Source organism: Seriola lalandi, unplaced genomic scaffold (assembly GCF_002814215.2).
Source record: "Seriola lalandi dorsalis isolate HSWRI2012SDOR001 ecotype SW California unplaced genomic scaffold, Sedor1 jcf7180002054695, whole genome shotgun sequence".
NCBI lineage: Eukaryota > Metazoa > Chordata > Actinopteri > Carangiformes > Carangidae > Seriola > Seriola lalandi.
In genome coordinates, this window is record NW_019525248.1 from 144,576 (window position 1) to 170,738 (window position 26,163).

The window sequence follows — 26,163 nt, forward strand, 5'->3', positions numbered from 1 at the left end:
CGAAACTAACAAGCTTCCCATTTACAGCATATCGCCTCTAAAACTCCCAAATTATGAATAAATAATTGAGCAAGCCGCAGTAAAAGACAAGGTACAAGTTTTTTTTCACCCTGTTGGTCCAAAACTGTTCAACCTTTAAAGATGTGGCTTTGAGCAAACATGTCTTACTTGGCTCTGCAGCCTTAACATTGTGGCTGCTGTCAGTCACCTGTTGTCCATTCATTCATTCATCTCCATTTCATTGGAGATATAGTAACATGTCATTGCAGCAGGTGTAATTATTAATGTTGATGACATAACCTTTTTAATTTTGGCAATTCCAAGGTTCTTGCAATGTGCATTTGGATCAATCTTGATAAAAGAAACAGCTGGATGGAGACAGACTCACTTTCTGTCCACTTCACAACAACAACACTTCCCGTCTCTAAGTCACATGTAACTTAACTAACCAATCAGACTTATACTGAGATAAATAAGGGGAAAACTACAGAGATGGATTAAAGAGGTTATTGTTTCTAATGATGCGACCATGACAGTGCTCTCTCAGTAGCAAAGGTAGAAGTAATAAGTTTATTAGGCTTAACATGGACATACCTTTGTCAGAGTGGTTGCTCGGATAATCAGCATTATTTGTGGCAGCTATATATGTTTTTGAGGATGTATTTTAGTTGTACAAACAACAACAGTTAACTATGAAAGATGGTTCACACATGCAATACAAAAGATGCACAGAATCACATTCCTGTATAATGCAGCTGTAATACAGTGCGTCTTCAATTCATCTATTCTACAAAAAGCTCCAACTTTGTAATAAGTACAAGTAGAGTGTGTATATATATCTGTATCCTCTTCTCCAGCTTCTCCTGTTTATGTGAAGCAAGATTTCTGCTGTATTGGGGGCTTTTGTTACAAAAACTTTTCTTCTTCTGAGTTGTTATTAAAGTTCCTATTTATGCTTATACTTCTATACTTTTCCTTTATTCTTTTTTCTCCAAGTTATTTTGTCTCTAGGTTATCTTTTATGGACTTTTCGGGGGCGTAACAATCACTGAGCCACTGGGCACCTAAACATCAGACCTCCTGCTGCAACCCAACATCCGTCTCAGGCTGTCACCATTTTCATTATGCAAAGCACATAAAAAAGTGCAGCTGTCACCATTGCAAAGCAGATAAGCAATATTATGACATAAGTAGTGAATACATGAATAGAATAATGAAGAATGACTGAGAGGGAGACATAAAGAGAAGGATGAACAGTCAAAAGATGTGTGGAATGATGGTGAATAAATAATCTGTGGTCCATTTGACAACTGCATGTGCAGTTGCACTTTCTATATATACCCTGAAAACTTGCTGACTCACAAAATTAACATTGCACAGATGCACACGTGGCTGGTGAACACTAATATTTGCTGCATCTTACATCTGCTTGATGCTGGTAAACATTGTTGTGTAGCAGATACAAAATCAGGCAGTGAGAAAGGACCAAAAAAGGTATTTTCACATGTGGACAAATTTTGCGGAGATGAACGTAGGTCCACTCATCCGTTAGCTGTAACCGCTTATCCTTGAGGTTCTCGGTGAGGCTGGAGCCAACACCAGCTGACACTGGGCGAGAGGTGGGGTACACCTTAGACAGATCACCAGTCTATCACTGGGCTGGCACAGAGACAGACAACCATCCACACACATTCACAACTAAGAGTTGCCAATTAGTTTAACTCGAATATCTTTGGACTGCAGGAGGAAACCGGATTAACCTGGAAGAAACGCACAGGCACTGGAGGAGAACATGAAAACTTCACACAGGAAGTCCACAGACAGCCAGCAGGGTTCACGTCCAGAACGGTGAGGGAACGGTGCTAAACCGCTGCACCACCGTGCTGCCACATGAATGAAGGTAGGAGACATAAATTAAGATGAATCGGTGATGATATAGGACGGAAAGACAATAACAAACACAAGCAGATAAATCAATAGCACCTACCACCACAATTAGGTCTCATGAGATCTCTTGGCCTCCACAGAATACACTTAAGACAATCAACAAATCACATTTACTTACACACACAGTCCAAAGCGCTGATATACTGTAAATAAATCCAAACAGTATTGTGCGACAGTATCGACACAGTACAGGGATACAGACGACTACAAAAGTCCATAGCATTTAGCACAGCAATTTATCTTGCCTCAATAATTAAGTTAATTTAAGGTATGAAAAGGAGCCTGTGCACTGCAGCACTTCACCGTTATTCCACACTGCATTAACACCAAAAACAAGGTAGCCTTGTAAAAGTGTGAATGTCTGTCACTCCCTCTTTAAGACTTTCACAGGATCTCACAATGTAGCTGGTTGTCACAATCTAAGTGTAGGCTAGAGTACAGCAGACAGCTTCTCCTGCCAGTTATCAACACAGCATAGTAATATAGGTAGTAATATTTCCCCCGAAGGAGCTAATGGGCTGCTGTAATGAAATGACACAGTGGAAAGAATGGACATGTAAAAATGTGCCGCCGTGTTCGTCATGGAGAAAAGAAAAAGAAAAGACAGATAGAAAAGATATGAAAGCAGACATTGATGTCAAAGGAGGAGTGCTTTTCTGAAACCAGAACTTCCAAATGTTATATTATATTATATTATATTATATTCAGAAACGGCAAATGACAATGTGGGAAAAGATTTAACACTGATGATAAGCTTTGGGTCTTACATAGGACCAATGGACAAAATTTACAATTTAATTAATATATATTCATCTGTAAAATCCCAAGTTATAAACTCAAATAAGAGAAAAAAGGATGCTAGTAAAAACAAAGTGTTCTGAAATTAAGAGTGCAAGGCCATGGTGCTTACGAAATATCACTTCAGTCTGAGCTCTAGTTTTTGAGATACCCAAAAACAAAATGTTGAAAGACCAACAGAATAATATCACTATCCTCAGGCTCGACCAGCCATAACAAGAATGTTCCTTCAATTGACAACGAAACTGAAAAATAAATGTCCTCCATTTCAATATTTGCTTTTTGTTATTAAAGATTATTTTGTCCTCTTCTCTGTATCACGGGGGAAGATTTCAAAGACTCTTACACGTCAGTTCTTGAAACTGAAAAGCAAATAGTCACTAACAGGTGGACTAAGAAGCAGCTACAGAAATTTTGAAGTTGGTGAGAAGGAGGAACAACAGCAGTTATTCTTATCTGCCATCAAGCAGAATATCATGAAGTTACCTTTAACCTCCTAGGACCTGGCGTCCACATATGTGGACCTCACATTTTGGGTTCTCTAGACCACAATACTAACTTTTTCTCAGCAAGGGCCTGGTGATCACATATGAGGATATTATACTGCCACTCAGTAATCGAAATTTAAAACTAATGTCCTCATATGTGGACATCATTTTTCTCAGGTCCCAATCAGCCTAAATAGCAAAGAATAGAGTTCGGGTCTTAGGAGGTTAAGTCTACACATGTAATGTAGTACTGCACATCCACCAAAGGACCAGCAAGTACACAAGTAATTCAAAGTGTAGTGTGTCTGAAGAACTTAGCAACTGATATCTACGGTTACTGATTAAATTAAAGCAATCACATTATATTATGGACCACCTGTTTCTACCCCATTAGGGGAAATGCTTCGACGTATGAGTGAACAGAATGCCTTTGAGATGGGTTATAACATCGGCTCCGGTAGCCTTGAAAAACAAACCCATGGCTCCTGTAGGTTATCATACACCATGTAGGGCAGCAGAGAGGGAGCCACAAGGCAGCACGACATTCTCTCAGTGTGTGAGGGCTAGAACAAACACTGTATTCAACACACACACACACACACACACACACACACACACACACACACACACACACACACACACACACACAGTGTACTTAAAGCTCAAAAGGATGGCCAATTCTCTAATCTTCTGCAAAGGTCAAGAGCCTGCTGTGGCCTGTCTTACACTTACTGTCTTGGGATAAAATATTTATTCAGGACTGGAGTATATTACTGTGCAAATCATCTCACTTGAAAGTTATGAACATGCAAGAACATTTTTTTTTTTTTCTTCAATTTTGATTTATTTCCATTTTGACTTTGATTGTCGGCATTCATTGGCTGAGACTGTGGAGGCCTGCATTATCGACTCACTATGGATCAGGACCACTCCAGCCTGTAGGCTATTAGGAGAGCCAGCAGTTCAGGCTCCTGCCCTGCCGTTCCTTAATTGGTCCCCTCAGAAGCCTGGTGCACACAAACCCCAACAATCACAATGGAAGATTATACTGGAGAGAAAAGAGAATCCCTGCGTGCAAGCCGCTTGGCATCGATTAGCTCACTCTATCACTTCAGTTTCTTCTTCAAATTTTTTTTTTTTTTTATCTCATTTCTTTTCACCTACAGATTACAATCAGCTGGGGTGGTCTTTGAGTAAACCATACAAGTCGAGATAAAGAGGAGCAGACAGAGGAGAAAATGGCCTGAACAAATGGGAGATGACTCAGGACTGCGTACTGGGTAATTGGGTTTTATCCTCTCATTTTATCAGGCCTTGTTTTGGATTACAGCTATACAACACACATACACAAGAAAAAAAAAAAAAGGATACCTACACATTAGCAGATCTCAAGATAACTGATTAGGAGTGGGAGAACGAGAGTGTTGCTGCAGTCTCATTATGATACTCCACAGAAGAGAAACTTGACCGTTCTCTGTGGAAAACCTGGGGCTTTTCCACTCTAACCAAATCTAGTATCAAGGTATTGGACACAGTCAGTAAACACAATGCACACAAAAATGTCAACACGAGCCGCTGCTGCACAATAGCTTGTCTTTTCTGTTTCCACATTCTAATTCACAGCATGTTCATTTCAACCTGACATTTCAATTTCAGATGCTTCTACAATTCAGTGCTTTGAATATGGGCCTTGTCAGTACATGTGTATACTCTGGTTGGAGCCTGCGACAGGCTGACAATTGCAACAGTCATCCAGCAGAAATACTGTAGATATGTTCCCATCTAATATGCAGTGTTTCATACCCATTTCTACCGGTGACGTGTGACAACAAAGCGGCGCTCTTACGAAAGTAATTTAAGGCAAACTGCAAGAGATCACATCACTTCGCATAAAGGTTTACTGAATATACGGGCACTTCACTCAAGCACATAGATCACCACTTTCAATGTGAACCTGACATGTCAACAATGTTTTCTCAATTAATATTTTGTTTAATAAGATTTTCTATTAACCTGTTTCATCCTCACTTAAACCAAAGACCATTTTGCATCTCACTTCAGTCTCTTGACATAATGGACCAGCTGCATTTATTCCACTCAGCTTGTCAAATGCAGAACACAGTTTAAAAGTTACATATTGTATAAAGGGAGATTTCCATGTGTTGTTTGATTATAGATCAGGCCTAGATTCTATACTAATACTGTGAAAGTATCAAAGCGCTCAGTCCACAGAGAAATGCACACAGCCTGTGCTCAGAAACTGAGCCTTAAAACAAGCCGTCAGGACTTTGTGATGTCACAACAAAGCAGTCACCATTCTCAGCCATGTCTCAAGCCCCGCCCACCTGGCCCCACCATCCGACCTTGCTGGATTTGGTTTCTGCCGAGTGTTTTTTCCCGAAATCTGCCATATTTCTCTTCAAATCGGTCTGAACACACCGATCTGTTGTTTCTAGAGCTCCAGAGAGAAGCCCAAGAGAGGAGATGTACAACTACACTGTGATGGTTTTTGGTTCTTAAAATCACAAATATATCTTCTTATGGATCAACAATTCAAAATAAAACAACGGAAAAAGTGTAAAATATGGATCCTTTAAACACGGGGGCACCAGTATTGTGCCCAACACTAAGCTATGTTGCTTGCAATAAAAAGGAACATATCAGCCAGTGCGACGGTATGGCTGTTTAAAGTGGACAATGGAGCTCTATAGCTTGGAGGCATACAATAAGCTATTCAGACTGAGGCTACACAGAAATACATGTTCGGACAAATTGTTGGTTTTGGTGAAATTCCTCAGAGAAATTGTTGATAATGATAAAAATATAACACCAGCTTTAATTATTTAACTCCTAAATAAAACATGTATAAAGGAGCCCTGTACTTTTTAGTTCACTGTATTGTCTTTAGCTTCTGGATTGAGGCGGTCTAAACCACCTAAGATGAAATGAAGCAGAAATAGGCAAAGCTATTTATTGATTCTGCTGTCTGTGAGGTGAAACAAAAGTAGTCTTTAAAATGAATGTAGCCACATCGATGCACAGAATAGATGTTATCTATCTTAATGACAAAGGGGAGTCCTTGGCTGAAGGGGAACCTCATCAAAGTTACACATGCATAACCTTGCAACGGTGCTCGGAGAGCAGCAGAAAACACACAGGCTTACGTATGGTAAAACCTTTAAATTCAACTGTTCAAGTCATTAAGCAATGTCAATGCACAAGAGGGAGGGGATTCAACACAGGCAAGGACCAATATAAATATATTATGTTATGTCCATATTTTTTTCACATTTTGTTTGAAGATTCTCATTTGAATGTAAATCAGAAGAACAAATATAATTTTTAGTTCCTCCTCCAAATTTATATTTAACAAACGTGATCAACCAGCGGGCAAAGACTATTGAGGTCATGCAGCCACCATTACACCCAGAAAAAATGTGCGCAAGGGCGATATGTAATTGAGAAGAGGTGTAAATGAGATGAGATGATTCTTCAACAAAAGTCATTAACAGTCAAATGGCTTTCTAGGAAAATGAAGAGCTGAACATAGAAGAAAGTGAAAGCATGACTGACTCGCATATAAAAAGACACTAGTGTTGTGAACCCTGGTCTGAGTGTTCTGGATTGAGGGAGGGCTGCAGTCAAGTGGAGCTGGAGCATTACTAAGAGCAGAGAAACTCTGCAGTTCTGACTGAAGAGTGACATTGTACCACCAAGCAGGCCAGGAGGGAAAAGAGCAGGAACAGACACAGTGATTGCCAGGGAGGAGAAGGACAGCTGACTTGTGTTGGCTGTGAGGGTCTAAGAGGTGATGGAGGAAGGCCAGCAAAGGGGACAACACAGCAGTCAAGCCAGGAGATGAGCTGTACTGTTTAGTGAACTTTGAACTTGTGATTATTGAAAACTGCCCTTTTTCAAGTCAGTGCTGCTTTTCTCTGCCAAATACAAACATGAAAGGAGACAGCAGAGGTAAATAGTTAGAGAGAACAGGTGCAGTGGCTCACAGGCTAAAACCACACTGAAACATTTTAGTTTTAAAACGCCTCACTTTTGCTACATTTACGCCTGGTGTCCACACTACTCTGGAAATTTCATACCCTTAAAACTGAGACTTTTGAAAACGCTGTTGGACACGTTTTAGTGTCGGGCAGAAACAGAGACTTTTGGAAACGATGATTGGCTGATTGGCTCTTATCAGTCATAACGTATCCTCCTCCGTACCCTCCTGGACTAACAGTAGTGAAAGCAACATGGATGAAAAATTACAACCATTGCTGACCTTCTTGTCTTTGCTAGCAGCTGTTGTTGAGTCAAGTTTTACCATGCTAAGAATTCTCTGCAACTGCAACAGTGTTTTCTGCAACTAAGCAACCAACTGCAGAGTTGACGATCTGCTTCCTGTTTGCACCGGCACACACGTGTCCATTATATATGAATGGTCATGTGATATGCGTTTTCAGGTTTTGGACGGAGATTATTTCTGATACAGAGCTAAAATGCTCGGCTGGATGGAGTTTGTTTTTAGCACGTTGTGCTACGGTAAACCAGTAAACTGATCTCTACTTTCAGTGCCTATATCATATATTTTTGGCATGATGGCGGAGATTATCATTTATTTAACATCCAGATTCATGCACTAGCTTAAATCAGCTTCAATAACCTCTGTGTTATCTATTTATTTTTGGATTATTTTGCTAGTGACATCCAGTAGTGAAGGTGTCGCTGACTTGCAAAAATGTTCTACATTTTCCAAGTTTTCAGTGAAATGTGGAGTTTTAGATATGAATGTAATTCATCTGTATTACTCTACTATGTAGTGATTATTAAATATGATTATAGTCTCTTTCAAATCAGATCCTGTTGTCTGCCACAAGGTTTCTTTTGTGCTAATAACTCATGTGGGGAACTAAAGTCAGTTTTTCTTTTAATCTTACACAGGTTTTGATTAAAATATTTCTTCTCTTGGGGATGCTTTTGTATTTATTTATAGGTTTACCTGCTATTTCTGTGAATGTGACAATTAGTTTTGACTTTGGAATTCTTGTTATTTTAGACTCATGAAATCCAGATAAAACAAGGCGCATTTGTCTTTAATATAGTCCGTTTGACCTGACCATGTGCTATACAAAGCCTATTTAAATCATCATTTTTGCCATCTCCGAGTTCAACTTTTTATTTGAAGTGTTTCAGCTCAGAGCTTCTCAAAGACACAGCTTTTGAATCTTCCCCCCCCTTTATCTGCAGGACCGAGGATTTCTTCTGAAAAACACAGAAAGCAGCTTCAAAGGCCGATGGAATTCCACTATCTGTTTTATTTTGTGAATGACAGAACTTTGTTGGTTTTACAACATATAGTTACACATGACTACAGAGAGGCATTATGTAGGCTTCATACACCAGCAGGGACTCTTAAATCCCAGCATGGATCTATGACACTCACAAAAAGCACTGAATAGCCATTGAGGACAGACAGAGTCCTTTTCTGCAGCTTGGGGTGTCATCTTTTTTTGTTTTTTTACTAGATGGAGAGGGAGATTTTGCCTTACTTGAATTCAGAAAATGATTTTTAGATATAAGAAATGTGAATAAGCCACAAGAAAACAGCTTCCTAACCACCAACCAACCTTTTCAACAACACTGTGCTCACAAGACAGAAACAGGAAAAAGACAAAGCAAAAAGCAGCATCAGCTTTCCATCTCACTGTAAGTGCCAACAATTTGGAAAGTGCAAGGATTCAAACAAACTGTGTTTGTGCATGTGGTTACAGATTTCTGTGTCAATTCTGAACTATCCATTACTCACTACCGGCACTCCTTACTGGTCTTGTACCGTTAGAGATAGACGATGTCAAAGCTTACATGGGTGACGACTACTGTATTTACACACACTGAGCACTAGATTGGAAACACTTGTATACCTGCTTATTCACACAAATATCCAATCAGCCAATCATGAGGCAGAAGTGCAATGCAGAAAATGCTGCAGATCCTTGTCAGGAGCTTCAGTTAATGTGATTTCAGTGACTTTGACCGTAACATGATTGTTGGTGTCAGACGGGCTGGTGTGAGTATTTCTGAAACTGCTGATCTCCTGTGATTTTTTCTTTTTTTTTTTTCTTTTACACACAGACTATAGAGTTTATTCAGGGTGGTGCCAAAAACAAATAACATCTAGTGAGTGGCAGTTCTGTGGACAGAAACTGCCTTGTTGATGAGAGAGGTCAGAGGAGAATTGCCAGATTAGTTGGAGCTGACAGAAAGGTTACAGTAACTCAGATAACCACTCTTTACAACTGTGGTGAAGAAAAGCATCAGAATGAAAAACACGTCCAACCTTGAGGTGGATGGACTGCAACAGCAGAAGACCATGTCAGGTTGCACTCCTGTCAGCAAACGACAGAAATCTGAGGCTGCAGTGGACACAGGGTCACCAAAACTGGACAGACAAAGACTGGGAAGACACAGTCTGGTCTGATGAATCTGGATTTCGGCTGAGGCGCACAGATGGTAGGGTCAGAATTTGGCATCAACAGCATGAATCAATGGACCCAACCTGCCTGGTGTCAACAGTCCAGGATGGTGCTGGTGGTGTAATGGTGTTTTTTCTTGACAAACTTCGGCCCCCTAAATACCAATCAATCATGGTTTGAATTAGGGATGGGCATTTTCAGTAATTTTAATAACCCTAACCCTAGGGGATAAATAAAGTATCTATCTATCTATCTATCTATCTATCTATCTATCTATCTATCTATCTAGCTATCTATATTCGAGTACTCTCATAACCTTATGAACAAAGTACTCGATTATTTGCAAATCATATATAAAAATATTTTTACCATAAAAAAAAAGAAATACGGGAGGTCCGTGTCCGACTGGAAACACAAGTTTAACATTGGTTCCGCTTGTGTTTCCAGTCGGACACGGACCTCCCTGACCAAGCCTACTGTTTGGCAGTTGGAGAACATGATATGCAAGTTTAACGCCACATATCTCACACTGCTCGTTACTGATTTTTTTTTTTTAATCAAAGTATTTCCAGACATCCCTTTTCCTGGTCACGGCTGCCACGGTGCAAGTAACGCCAACTGAGCTAAACTATTGTAGCCAAGAACAACACGTACGCGAGTATTGAAACGCTACTCGAATAATGACGACAACAACGAGCACTCATACCCATCTCTAGTTTGAATGCCAGCCATGCACATCCCTTTATGGCCACAGTTTACCATCCTATAATTTCTATTTCCATAATACTCATGCTCCTTCTCACTAAGCAGAAGTCGTCTCAAACTGGTTTCATGAACGTGACAGTGAGTTCAGTGAACTTCAGTGGCCTCCCCAGTCACCAGATCTGAACCCAGTGGAACACCTTTGGGATGTGGTAGAACATGAGATTGGCAGCACGACTGTACAGCTGACAAATCTGCAGAACTCATGTGATGCAATCATGTCAACACAAAGCAGAATCTCAAAGGACTGTTTCCAACATCTTGTAGAATCCATGATGTGAATAACTGAGGCTGTTTTGAGACTAAAGGGAGGAACTAACCATGGTTAGTATGGTGTTCCTGATAAAGAGCGTACAGAGAGTACAGCCATGACAGAATCTGCTCTATGAAGTACAGGCTATGAGGGCAGGATTGGTTCTGTGGCACACTAACAAGGAAATTAATCACATGTTCACCACTGTGGATTTTTTTCTTTTCTTTTTTTTTTACATTTGTCATTTTTGATGCATTTCCAATAAAATTCACATTAGTATTGTCATGTGCTGTGGTGGGGTGTGATCGCTACCCAGAAACTCACAGACCCTTTAAGAGACAATATTTTTAAAAAAGCATGTTTCACGTTGCAAACTGTTGCATGAAAATATTCACTTCTGCATGTTAAAACACGCAACACACATACAACACTGGACCCCTACTTTAATTCAAATTCAAAGTCATTAAATATGTATTTGCTTTTGATTACTTTTGAAAGTAATTCATCAGGGAGAGCAGTGACAGGTGCTCGCTGTTACTGACAAACTGCTGTGGCAGTTACTGATAACATGAGATACTTAAGTATTCTGCACTGTAACCCTCCTATCCTTCTTCTCCCCCACTTTCCTCTCTCTCCCTCTGCTTCTTCCTCCAACATACCCGGCTCCCTCGTTCTGCCTCTCCAAGCTCAGCTCTCGTTTCTCCTTCAGTCAGGTGAGTTGAGAAATGATACCAGAACCAAAACATTTGTCACAGCAACAATCCACTGAAACTAAATTACATCAAAAAGAATTGCACAGGAGGAGTGAACAACAAGAAGGGATGAAGGGACGGAGGTATTTATGAAATAAAAGCGCTTTAGAGGAAACAAAAGTGCTACCCAGAGCTACAAACTGAGAGCTATGAGAGACAGAGAGAGGGAGGGAGAGTGTTTGGCATTGAAGTGAATGGTGTATGGTGTGAATCTTGCCTTTGTGGCAATGCCCTTGAGTTAGCCAGTGAGGCATTGAATGGTGCATTGTGGATGGGCAGTTATCTCCAAGGCTTCCCTTTCTGTGTTATTAGGAAACACATGACAGCAATGCCAGCTCTTATTGAACAGAAAGCTTCAAGGCTGTGTCGACAAGGCTGAAAGGCAAATCTGCAGGAGGCGACTGAAGTGGCAACATTTGACACCCTGTCACTCTCTCAGCATTTGGCCATACAGAACATATAGTACGTGTTACAGTGCACACATGCCTGCAAACATTCAGGGCAAATGCAAAATATAAATGCTCGAGATGTCCAGAGCCGATCCTAAGAATCAGTGTTGAGGCCAATCTGGGCACATATAAACTTACATAAACCTGATCAAATGCTGATTCTTTCTTTACTACTGTAGTAAATTAGACTGTGTGATAAATTTGATGAATTATTTCAGCACACTGCCTCGAGTGACTCAGAGTTTGGGTGGCCCCAATTTGCAAAATACAATGATTCGTTTGGCTAATTGCTCTTATTAGCAAAAAGCACATTTAAGTAGTAGCTTCTCATTTTTGACCATCGCACTTGCTGGTTAAATGACATATGTCCCTGGCAGTAGGTACCATCAGCTGTTGCCAATTAATGTTAATTCTGAGAATAACTCGGCTGTTGTTGGGGTTTGTGTGCTGTCTGCAAGCCAGTGTTTTTACTCAGCCAAAGATCATTGGTGTGGAATCACAAGTAGACTGGGTCTTTTTGTCGTTTCAACAACTTCACCAGAGTTAGAGTTCAAGATGAATGAAGTTCAATCTTACCAACCTTTCAAGTTGTAGCTTTGAGTGTGCACTGGATAGGGGATAGGGATTAGGATCAGGGCCGAAATAAACTTTACTGGAACATCCCTAATAATCCCTGACTCTAAATAATATAATATCATAAATAAATGCGTGCAGTAACGAAGAATTCAGCCATATACAACAAAGACTAAACTGACCTCAAACTGGAGAGAGAACTTCCATGAATCTATACATAACCACAAAGGATCTGTGTAGAAATATGAAGTTACATCAACAGCTTTATAATGAAAGAATTGTTTTTTTTTATTGGAGCAAACAAAACTCTGGACTCTCTTCCAATCAATCCTGTTTCTCTGGGGAATATCATCTACAAAAGCTTATTTATTGACCACATTCCAAAGTCTCAATATCTCAGACAAAAAACAATAGCTCTGTCCAACACAGACTCTCATCACACTTTATCAGTGTAATGAGTGTGTGTATATTTACTTCCAAGCAAAATTTATTTTCTTTGAATAACATCCCCAATCATTTCCCCGTTTTTGATTTTATAGCTGTCTGCTTTCACCATATATAGTATTTCCCACCCTTGTTTTGCTGCTGGTGAGCTTAGTTCCCTTTGAATGTGAAGAAGAAATGATGAGAGAGTTGGATAGAGAAATGGGCTCCCTTTGAATAATGCACGAGTGAAACTGGGCAGTATGACCAACGTGCAATCTCCTACAGAACAGAAACAACTGTGGATACCAGCCCAACTGTGCTCGTGAATTCAGCTCATGTGAAATGTCAGTTAAATCAAAGCCGGGGCTTGAGAAAGAGTATGGCAGTCATTCTTTTGGGGATAAATAAAACATGGCAGAGATGACTCCATTGCCCTTTATCCACCCTCCACTCCCCCCCACCCACTCTCTGTTTCTCTTGAGTTTTTTCCACTTTCGCCTGGAGTGGAGGTTATCCTGCACAGGGTTTTCTGTACTATGATCTACGGTCAATCAGCCGTCTGTCATGCAGCATGACAGGCTGCTGCTTCTTTACATTTAGACAGAGTGTGGCGTCTTGCTTCTGGCTGACCAGCTACATGTCTTAAGGTTATTGTCATGTCAGTCTTACTGCAGGGGGTACATTTATTGATTTCACCCTAATAACCTCACACAGGACCTAAGTGATGTTTTAAATCAAGCAGTCCATCCAATTAGTTTATGCCATTCAACTATCTAGTCTTAAAGGTAATTTAAGACAATTATAATAATAATAATATAATTAATAATAATTAATAATTTCCAACTTCCCCTCTTTGTCTGTGGCACTCAGCCTCAAGCGCATTCATAAGGCCACTGAGGATGTAATGTCAGTAATTTACTTAAAAAGCTGGGCAGTGCAGTTTTAAAAAAACATTATTCAAACAAGAACAAGAGCTGCATTTGTAGGGAGACTGTTTTCAACCACAAATTAAATACAGATTTGGCACCTTAGTGAGTATTAACAACAGCAGGACCAGAGCTATTTGTTTCACTACCAATGACACGGACACATGATTTGTGGTTTGTTTCGAAGGTTATGTTACCACTTCTCCTTCGATGGCAGGTATACATACATCCGTCGACTATAACTGACCACACCATCAAATGGTAGACTGACTTTATGAATAGTTTGTTAAGAATAACATGCAGCAGTTAGCCAAACATCTAGCTTGGAGAAAAAGTGTAGGAGTGTCGTTCCATTGCGCTCTGGCAGCACTACACCTACACTCAAAATTAGAGCGGAAATGATAAGGTGATTAATTAACAAATACATTATTAACTACTTCGATAATTGATTAATCGTTATCACTAATTTTTCAAGCAAAAATCCCAAACTTTCCCTTGATTCATCTTCTAAATTGAGGATTTCCTGCAATTTTCGGACATTTTATTGACCAAAAAATGTATTTATTAAAATCGAGAAAATAATCTACAGATTAAATGATGAAAATAATCATTCGTTGTAGCTTTACTCTTTTAAACACTGCGCCGTCATTTTTTTGTGACCTTTTAGTACAAGTGCTTTATTTTCGATTGATCTACAATGTCAAATAAATTGTTTTGCGATTGGCTTTCGTAGAAATTATTGACAACCCAAATAGTTCTCCAAAGACATTCATTTACATTCCTGAGGAACTCACAGAGAAAAGCCCACAAAGCCACAGATCTTCACATAGATGACTCAAGTTGTGTAGCTACACACACATGCAACACACTCTTACTTACATGTGAACAAATCCAAGCTGTGATGTGCTTGCTCACCCTGGCACTGCTGCGAACACCTCTGTTATATTCACTGCTGCTGCTCAGCCTTTCATCAGCCCCATCTCCTCCCTGAATCCACCTGTGGTCACTGATTCTAGGTTTCTCCTTGGGGTAAGTTTGTTATTGTCACTTCGTGCTCTTCGCTTCCTCAGTGTGCTAAGCTTTAAATTCTATGCTTGCAGATGAGTGGTGAGTCCCATCCTTGCAAGATAAAGAATGAATTCAGATCCCTGAATTACAGCTTAGCTCCTAATTGGCAAATAAATTACCATCTGTAAGACAGGCTATACATGTATTTGGCTAGAGAGCTGAATTTTTATTGCAACCAAGCTCCTCTTGCCTGTAGATTTTACATTATTTAGTCAGGTAAAGTACAGTCAAAGTATTTGACTGTTTACATCCATATCATTGCACAACATAAATATTTATTTTGCAGCCTGGCGGAGAGCCATCACAAATACAGAAACCACTTTAAAACCTGGCAGATGTATTTCAGCATTTACCTAAGCAACTTATGAAAACTGCATCTGCACACAGGCACATTTTACCTTCACGCCCTCACAACATTATTGTTTTGTCTGCCAAGCATAGGTCACTCCTTTCAAAATATAATTTCACATGTAAATGTAGCCACTGTGAAATGCTGGTTGTGTAAATACAATGGACAGCCAGTTTTCAAAAAGGTTATTTTCAACGCCTTTCAGACTAATTTTAAAAGAATGACAAAAAAAACCCTCATGATCCCTATGCAAAGTGCCCTGAAGATACACATGCGTAATATAATATTTATGCAATGCCGATTTCCAAGTCGAAGCTAATTTCAAAACTTGAGATGCAAAAATTAAAACCTTGGGGCTAGTTAACTAATTGAATTGCAAATGCATCTTTGTTACACTGCCATGTGAGCTAAATGGATGTCAATAGGTCAGAAAAAAAGAAGAAGAAAAAAAAAAAATACTGACCAAATGGAGACATTTTAAGACAGAAGCAGAACATCTCAGTATTCTCTCAGGCTACATCACAAACTGCTTACATCACATTTATGCATTATCATAAAGAAAGACAGTGGGTTTTTACAGTAGTTACATTTTCATAAAACTGGTGGTGGGGTCTCCTCCATGTAACAACCTAACCTTTATACCCACTGCATCAACTAGCCTTTTGGTAATATCAAAATTTTGTTTGTGCTGAGAAATCAAAATAAAAGCACCCACAGCTGTCAAAGCAACCATGAAAAACAACCAATTAAAGTTGCAGAAGCAATCATCCCCATTTATCATCAAGCTTGGGAGTAGCTGTACTTTATTCTGTGTTAAACAATAGCTCAGACCACAGGAGTGAACAAAACAGGACAGACTGGCATGCGACCAGCTCCTCCAACTGTACCGATATTTCCTCATCAGGACTATTTCTCAATGAAACAATTCATGTAATTAAGGAGGTTCTCTGGCAACTGTACAAATGTAATGGATTCAGCAGATAAAATGTCGGGGAAAACAACATAAAACTTACTTTTAATATTCACATATTGCTTATAGGCTATGGATAACGGAATAATATGCTCTCCCTTTGCATTACAGTTAAAACATGGCGAAGCACAACAGAGCAGAAATTGCATCTTGGAGTGGAGGTGAAATCCGAGCAGAACTGAACCACGGAGTAATTTTTGAATTGATAATTAGCTTCATTTTAAAGCGTTCAAAGAAAAAAAGAATCACACTACTCAAGCACAATTCAGCCAGAGCGTTGCGTAGCCTATTACAAATAAAAACTTGGCATAATTCAAACGCAATCTGAAAAAATGTCTTACTTTTTTTAATTTTATTTTTTCCCAGTCACACACACGCAAACACCAACAGCTCACACCACCTGGAATATCACTTTTCAGAGACCAAATCAACTAATAACACATCTACAAACACCGTCTGTCGAGGCACGCGCACCTTTTTCCTCGAGTTTATCCTCGAGGACTGACATCAAAAAGCAACCGGCTTATCAAAGAGAGTGTCTGTGCTGTGCTTACCTCTCGCTAACGTGGCCGGGACTTGCGAGCCGAGAAGCACGAGGGTGGCAAAACTCAAGTAGCATCCTCCCGAAAACTGTCCCATTACTGCTCTGCTGGTCTCCCTCCCCATCGGGTCTGGGGGCACTGGACGCGGGTCTCGGGCATTTGTCGTTTCGCTGGAGGTTCCTCTAAACACGTTTCCGTGCCCTGACGAACGCTCTCTCTCTCTCCAGGTGTTTGGGCTAATTAGTTTCCTGCTAGGAGAGCCGTCACCTCACGGAATCGCAGTGCGGAGGGAAAGAGGAGGAAAGTGGTGCGGCGGTTTCAGCAGTCGGCACTCTGCCGCGCGAGAGTGGAATAATTAGACAGAGCGCGCGCTAGCCAACAGCTTTCGGGTTTTCGGAGGGGGAGAGAGTAAGAGCGAGAGAGAGAGAGAGAGAGAGAGGAAGTAAGAGAGAAGAAGAGAGAGTGGGAGAGGTCTTGTGCAATCCTCCGTGGACCTGTTGAGAAATTACAAAGATGTGCGCATGCATGTGCGCACGCGCCAGTGTTTGTGGCCGCGCGCCCTTAATGACCAGATGAAAGAAAATGTCTTTCGGTGATATCTCTCTTTCTTTTTTCTCCTTTCCCTTTTTTTCTTTTCTTTCTTTTTTACATTTTCATCTGCACCAAGTGTATGCCTAATTTCAGGATAACAATGTGGTCACTTGTCACGCCACTGCCTTGGAGCTCGTGCCAGTGTCCTTGTCTGGAAAATTGTCTAATTAATGCCTATCCTCAGCCTTTGAGCATATGGCCTCTGATTGGTGTCCTATTGCCAATTAAGCAGACATTATCACAGTTAAACTGGACTACTGCTTTCCAAATGTCCACTTTCAAATGATTTAATTAATCTCAGTGTTTACATTGGAATTTGCAGCCTTTAACATTTTGTCCTCAAGGAATAGATGAGCAGTGGTGGGAGAAATAGTTAGCTTATTAATTTACATAAAAGTAGCAGTGCTTGAGGAACCAAAAGTAAAACTACAGCAGTATTATGTGCAAAATTTATTTAAAAGTACTAACTGAATGGTCCCTGTCAGAGCGTTACATTACTTTTACATTATTGCTGAGGCAGCAATGTAAGCAGCCTTATAACTATAGGCAACATTGCAAGTGAATTCAGATCATTTAATTAAACAGACCGACCCTATTCACCATTTCAATTACAACTCTTGAATTCAAAACTGTACTTCAGTAATAGTGTGTAGGCTGATTTTCGTAATGTACCTATAAGTAGGCTACCCACTGTTCAGCCAAATTGGTTTCTGTCAGAAATGTATTGTTATATATTATTGAATAACTGTTTCTAATTAAGCTTTTTAATGTGAAAGTTGGCTGAGGTGGAGCTACTCCCATTCTAGCTATAAAGCGCCTTGAGTAAATATATTTAGGTAATTTTAATAACTGCAATTCCTGGGAATCAGTAACAATGCACGGTATTTCATAAACAGATCATGTTTTGAAAGAACTTTTACTCTGAAAAGAACTAGTATCTATCAGATGTGTATGATGGAGTAACTTTATTGAGGTAATATATTTCCACCTGAAATGTGGGATAAAGAAACCAGACAAGTTAACAGTCAATTGAAGTACCTCAAAATGGTCCTTAAGTAAAGTCCTGTCCAAAGCTTTTACAGTTAATTCCACTTTTATGAGCTACTGTTCTAACTCACTGTTATCAGCTGCTATTGAAATGTATTGAGATAATACAGCCTTCTAATGTTACATAAAAAATAAAAAAAATCTTAAACTATACTGTATCCACTTCCACAGAATCTTTTTGCTTTGCTTATCTGCAGTAAAAAAAAAAAAAAAAAACCTGGATATACCATCATTGTGATGGTATATCCAGGTTTTTTTTTTTGTCTGTCTGTATTCGTTTTTATGTAAATCACTACCATTTGACCTTCTCTGACATAATTACCCTATTGACCAGAAATTCAGTGGTTCATTTCCCAGAGTTGTAGCCAGGGGTCAGCCTGTCAGGCAAGGTTAACTACTTGATAATATTTCTAAAGGGAGCCATAAACTGTGCATTAAATATTTGGGACAGCCTTAAGGCTATTGAGCTATACCTGACAGACCATGAACAACAGAAAAACACTGCAACTACTCTCCCTTTGCTGAAGGGATATGTCTGCTTTATTATTCTGAGAACATCAAGAGTTGTGAAATCACAGATTCACTTGCTAGTACGTTGTAAACTCTAACCCTTTCATATCTTGAGCTTATTGTTGTTGTAATTATTCCCTGAGATGACAGAAGTATAGCAGGGTGCATAACAGCAGAAAAACATTCGGAACTCATCTTTTGTGTGTGTGTGTGGTAACAAAGCACGAGTCGGTGATTGCCAATGAATTAAGAGTAACTAAATGCCCCTTGGTGGCTGTATAGTGCCTCGCACTGTGTTATAGAGTCTCTAAAATGCTCATGGGAATCAGCAAATGTGCTTCATCATGGGAAGTAATGTTGTGGATCATATTAGTGTGGGACTAAAATGGCAGCTTTTGTAATCAACCCACAGGACAAAAAAAAAATTGGCTACAGAATAGGCCAGTTTTCGGCATAATTCATGTCACTGCAATCCAAAGTAATAAAAAGCTCATCACAAAAAAGAATAAAATAAACACATAAATAAAAAAATAAATGAAAAAATGTTTCGTGAAGACAAAGAGAAAGGGTGTTTTCAGCCTTTAAAGATTTATTAGCTGCATCCCAGCGTACAAAGCAGGCAGGTCCAAACAGTAATACTTCACTGCAGTGGCTGTTTGTAATTTCTAAATACAGACTTCTTCATTAGTAGAACAATGTCTCTGGGCTATGTAGTCACAATTTAATGCAGTAGTGGAGAGTTGCTCGGTCTTAATTATGATTTCTGTGCACTTGTTGAAAATGGAAAACACTGTGCAGTTTTTCCAAATTCACTCAAAACCATTCATGATTAGAAACATACTATGTGCATAAAAACCCCATTTTTATCTCCTCATTTGACACAAGTGAGTCAGTCAGTGTGGTTTGCTCAGTCTACTATATAAATTAAATGCAGGGAAATATCCTGCAAATACGTTTTAATGTCAATAAAGTGACATGTTTACTTAAAGATACGTTCCAGCAGTGTATCTATCCGGCAGGACACATTGCACATTAATATTCTTGCTTTATCCATGTGATGGGGGGGGTGCCTACTGGAGATGTGCAAAACAAGCAGTTTCTTGTATAAAGCTTTTAAAAGAACAAAGCACAAAAAAAAAAAAAGAAAAGAAAAAAGTCCATCGACACCAAGCTGCAGCAACATGCACAGGTAATCCACCTTATTGTCCTCTGTATATTGAATTTGGTGTGTATCATTGAACTCCTTAAATTTTCCCACTGTGTATTGCCAGTGTGTGTATATTTGTCGGATCATTTACAGTCTTCCCACAACTTTGCAGGGGCCTCCGCTGAGGAAATGTCACTCATTTACCCAGTCAGCTGAATCCGTCTTCAGAAAAAGCTCTGCCTATGAGAATGATATTGTTTTTTTAATCCATGCAGTGTCTTGCTGAGTTTGCATGTCTTGTGCAGCGTCACCCCTCATACTTCACAATCATAGTGATACACAAAGTCAGACTTGTAGCAACTGCAAATGTACCTCGTTGACTGATTTTACACCAAGGTAACTGTAGAGCAATGTTTTAATTTTTGACTATTTTAATTTATGTTTAATTATCCAACTGTATTTCCAGTGTAAAGCACCTTGGTCAACATTTGTTCATAAATGCACTCTGTAAATAAATTAACCTCTTGATGAGCATTGTATTGTTTGTTGCTCATTTTCTACCAGCACATGCACAGATCAGTGACAATACAGGAAGCTGTTGTTCGCTTTATGTTGATGTACAGGTGGGTGTGTAGCAAGCTTGACTGGAGGACACTGGAGTTTACATCACAGACATTTTCAGTAACCGTAACCATGATCTTTCCATAAATTTAACTTGAGTGTTGTAGTTGCCTAACCAAGGGAAAATTTCACATTTTGGTAAAACGCGCTTAGAAGATCAATACCATTCTCATGTCTGTATGCTAAATATAAAGCTACTGCCAGCAGCCGTCTGACTTAGTTAAGCATAAAGACTGTAAGCAGAAGGTGGAGCTGCTTGCTTGGATTAGTCCAAAGGCTACAAAATCTGCCTACCAGCACTTCTTCACTTCAGCACTTATTAACACATTAGATCTCATTCGTTTAATCTGTACAAAAACCAAAGTGTATGGATGACAGCTCGACATTTTACTTAAGCTACTGTGCCAGATGGCAGCTTCACACTGTATTTAGTGTACAGACATGAAAGGTCTTGATCTTCCCATCTAACTTTCAGGAAGAAAATGAGTAAGTGTACTTCCCCAAAATGTTTTTACAACAACCTTTCCTTTGTTATTTCTTTCTTATTCGCCAATGTTGCAAGAGACCAAGAATTTTAAAAACCTTGGCTCCGGACATTAAAACTTTTTTATTTGTTTTTTGTGGCTCTGCAGAGGCAGCCAATATTTAATGTTCTTGTTTGGGAACAGAACTGGCATGGACACATACTGTACTGCATGTACGTGTATGAGCAGGGAGGCAATGTGATACCGAGTATCCTGCAGAGTAAAGAGGGTGGTAGCTTTGGTGGTAATGTGCTGTAAAAGGTAAGAGTATGTCAACACAAAGGGAAAAGAAGAAGACCTCTGCTTTGCAAACCTTTTATGAGGTAGGAAATGCATTCAATACATTTCCACGTATGTATCCCTGAGCCCTGAAACATATTTTTAGGGCTTCGCTGAATACAAATGTACAATGAAAACTCCTCGAGGTACTTTGAGTGCATCACTTGAATAGTAGTTAGGAGATGACAGACAGTTACTTATCTCCCTTCCCTTCCAGTAAAGCTGGATTTTTCTTTTTTGAACAAGACACCCACCCGTCATAAGCCCACAAGTCCAACATTGTGAGGGCTCAGCAGTCCCGCCATTCTTATTCAATGTGTGGATACTAAAATAATGGACTTCACTTTTCAATTCACCTTTGTTCTTTGTTGTTTAGGGGTATGAGGTTGTGAATTGTCAAAAGGCGCAATTATATTACAAAAGACATGGAGAAAATCAATGTATTGGATGTATTATTCTACCTAATTCAATAGCAGAGTGCTCACTATTCATATACTGGTCACCGAAATCAATAATGGAAGAGCACTATTTATTGGACACATTACTCATATAGTGTATATTTACCCTAAAGAATTTTCAAATGACATTCTTCAAGTGGAAGTCAAGACAGAAAAACTAAAAGTAAGTACGTTTTATGACTTATTTTCTAGGTTCTGGTTATAACGCTCACTTTGGGCATTCTGACTCAACTCTGGATGAGACTGAACTTTACTGATGAGAGAAGCAAACGTGAAATAATCGATTCAAGATTAGATGAAGCCCCGGCCTCCTTGTATCAAGGCACACATACAGGTAGTAGTTCACACTCACAGTACAAGCTCATTTGGACAAGAACAAGCGGTGGTAATTTCATGACCAAAGGCAAAGGAAGAGTACCTCCAGTGCGGTTGTTCTGTAAGGAGGTATCCATTAACAGCAGACGTGTTAGGGAGCTGGTCAATAAAATCGGGCCTTTTCATCTCCTGTAAAAGCAGTGCACCTCCCACCAGGATGTAATGACAACCATGAAATAGAAAGGAGAGTCCACACCAGCTTCTCCTGAGAGGTAAATCTTGTTCTTGTGTAGGAGGTGCAGAGCCACACCATACACAAATATATATATATGGCACCATAAATATGAATACCTGCCCCCGATATGGATATACAACACCCCAAATATGTTGCCAGGGCAGATCCTGTTCCTGTCGAGGCTGGATTTACACTTCTTTAAATGGTGACTGTTATATAATCCTGATTACATGACTAAAGTATTGACTTAGTACTTGAATGACTTGGATAACTGAAAAACTTCAGTACGGGGTGTCATTTGTAGTACTTTCCATGGCTTTCATGTACACCAAGTTAATAAATTACTCAGTCGTGTGATGTGATGACTTTACAGTCTGCACGATGGCTTCCAGCTGTTTATCTTAGAGGCCTGTTATGATCCATTTTGATAGCTCAGACATGGATCAGTTTCAACATGTAGTCTAGAGCAGATTTTTTTCAACTAATTTGAGTGGTTTTTAACACTGGCATCGTAAAGTGATAGTTCGGGTTATGTATGAGGTGTATTACTGGCACAACAATGTCCTGCTGTGAACGGGGACAGCAGTAAAAATGTAGTTTGACCACTATCGGCTTAAGTGCACGCTATATTCTAAATATTTTCACCACTTTGTCTTGCCATCAAAGAACCATTTATAACTCAAACAGCTAATATGCAGCGTAATACAGTGTGCAGCACAAGTGCGCTTTTGCATAGGGATATGGAAGTTCAATGGTTGATAAAATTGGCTGTTTGAAGGCAAAATAAGGTGATGGAAATATTCAAAATACAGTGTATACACTTAAACTGATATTGTTTTCTAGGTGGCAAATGTTTAAAATACATTTGTTCCTGCTGGCCCTGTCCACAGCATCGCATTGTTCAGTTTCTGTTCCTTGCTGCTTCTCCAAACTGGGAGCAGACCGAACCGAATCCACCGCACACTATAAACGACTATCTCATACAACCCCACGTCAAATAACCCGAACTATCACTTTAACTGTAACTCTGTGGAAATTGCATTTACAAAAGAGTATAAATGTTTACATGCTATGCACATTAGTATCCTGGTTTTGTGTCCTATTTAGGTTTTGATCATGTTCAGGTTCCTGTGTGCTGTTAATAAGGAGCATGAGAAACAGTCTGAACTCTGATGAGAAAAAGGATTGATAATACAGTTGTTGTCATCTGCATTACAGAAGTCATACTCTTAATTTGATCATTACCCATCCTATTTTTTATTTTATTAACTAACTACTATATAACTTGACACACCCACAAATGACAGTGTGCCACAATGTGTCTGTCTCAAAACTGGGATAAGGGCTTATTAATGAACTCACTATTAAAAAGTCAACATTTCCTGTCCATTTCTTTAACACTGTTGACATTTTACATAGTACAGCAAGGCTGTCATGTCACATTCACAGTAGGAGAACTACTCATTGCCTCTCGAGATCACAATGGCTGTGCTCTGACTGGCCTTGCTGACCTGCCACATGACAGGGAGACGAGAAAGTGGGTGACAGCAGGTATTGTGAAGAGCTTCTGTTAGTTGATGGGCAAGCAGCGGCATGTTTTTGCTGTGAGGACTGCTTGTTGAGGATAAGATGCACTAAGGTTTACTGTATCACCTGTGTCATGTCTTTTCTTTCCAAATTCAAATAGAACAGTAATTGCATATGATCTACTTTTTTTTTTCTTTCTATATAGCATATTTACATATACATATAGTAATTTGTCTAGCAAATGTAAAGGGTATAGAAAACCCTGCCTAACGAGCACAAACTGTCACTGTCCTGGTCAGATTTTCACCCAGCATCTCTTTGAGATCCCTACATCAGGGACATAACCCAAACAGGCGAGGAGAAAATAGCAAACAGTGCTGTATCTTTTGAGCTATTAAATTTCATAGCCTTAAATTTTAAACAAAACACCACCTTAACTTGCGGATGAAATATGCTATGACTGTAACTATTTTCTTCAAGCAGGTATCGCCGCTGTTAGAGTAAATATTCTGTACCAATAAAACAGCTCTGACATTTCTGTTTATGCTAAAGGGTGAATACCGGAGGGAGATAGACCAGTCCTATTTTGATGAGGCAGCAAACACGCATAGAGCACAGCAGGTTATCTGTGACCGCTGTGTCCTTATAAACACAAAGCGATTATGCTGAAGATGTGATAGAAACATTTAACCAACATGTCCTTGCTTCTCTCTGTGGTGCTCAACCAGCCTTCAGGCAAAAGCAGTTCAACAAAATAATAGATAGAAAATTGCACATAGGCAGGGCGTGGGAGGTTTTACTGTAAGGGCGGTTTGCTTTGCTTGTGGAATAAATAAGCTGTGAGTGCAAACTGGCTTAGTCTTGTAACACTAATAGAGATTATACAGCATCCATAACTTCACAGAACATTCACTTATTTACTGTTTTTCCAAACTAAAAGTGAAAACGACAAAACCACATGCAAAAAAATTCAACATGAATCATTATTTTTGTTTTGTTGTGTTTAATGTGTATTTATTATAGAGTTGAAAAGTGGAGTGAGACACTGATTCCAAATGTGTTTTTTTCTCATTATAAGTTTTCTTTAAACAATATCCTTAAAGTTCCTCCTCAGACACAATACTCTGCTATGATTACTATTTAGTTTAACATGGTTGTCCCACAGAAAAAGTGAAAAAGTGAAAAAAAGGAAAACTGGGTCTGGATGCACATCTACACTCACTTCCTCATTGAGAAATCTGGATCAGGCCTTGTGCCTCGCCCACCACCGCTGCTTGCAATGGTTGACAGGTGAAATAGCAGATAGCATCAGGATGGTTAGAGGAGGAAACATCGGAGAGATCATGGGTTATATGACGCATGAAACCCTGACTGTCTTAATCCGCAATACTCAGTCATAGCGTTGACTGGTTATTTGCTCATGATGTGTCTTGTATTACATTAAAAAAATACCATATGGATGTTAAAAAGGTTAAAAACTTGATTTTCATCAGAGGGGGTCTTTAACACAGAACCCAACAGGGTAATGTAACTATCGTATTTATTCTATGTTTATATTACGATCATCAGCTGTAATCGTTTCAGCTTTGTTTCTGAAAAATCAAGTTCGCTACGGAAGCCAAAAGACAACAATACCCATGAGCCTTGGCTGCTGTTGCGATGGAAAAGAGAGTGCAAATCAACAGCAAATGTGTTTTGTATTTATGTGCAGTCATATTTTTTTAATCAAATAAGCAGATGTTTTCTAATGGAGTTGTTGAACGTTTACACTGATTATACAACCAGGAGTGTTTCAGGCTGATCCAGGCGAAGTCATGTAACATTGTCTATGGGAAATCTGAAGTGTGCCAGAGGTTGCTCACTGTTCTTTAGACTCCTGCTGGAGAAATGAGTTAAATCAAAACACAAGCCTCATTTTCGTACTGTGTTGCGTATTGCCTCTCAAACGTATCTGCTGAGATCTTGAGAAGATGGTGGACCCTGCAAATGATATCTAGTTACACATCAGTTTCAAGGTTCCTGATGCATGTGCACGAGAAGCAGAGACATCTATTATATGTGCAGAGTCTTTGTGTGTGTGTGTGGTTTTGTGCTGTAATGGAACCAGGACACAGTAGGTACAATACACAGAGCCTA

At 39.5% G+C, this 26,163-nt stretch overlaps 1 protein-coding gene across 1 annotated transcript in view; it reads right to left on the reverse strand.

Annotated features, from left to right (window-relative positions):
- The window catches only part of LOC111668034 (netrin receptor UNC5D-like), a 160,934-nt gene extending 143,762 nt beyond the window's left edge, over positions 1-17,172 (reverse strand). The window contains exon 1 of the mRNA XM_023423945.2: positions 16,786-17,172. Coding sequence (XP_023279713.1) covers positions 16,786-16,897 — 112 coding nt within the window. The 5' untranslated portion in view covers positions 16,898-17,172. The remainder of the gene's footprint in view (positions 1-16,785) is intronic.
- Between the last annotated feature and the right edge of the window lie 8,991 nt (positions 17,173-26,163).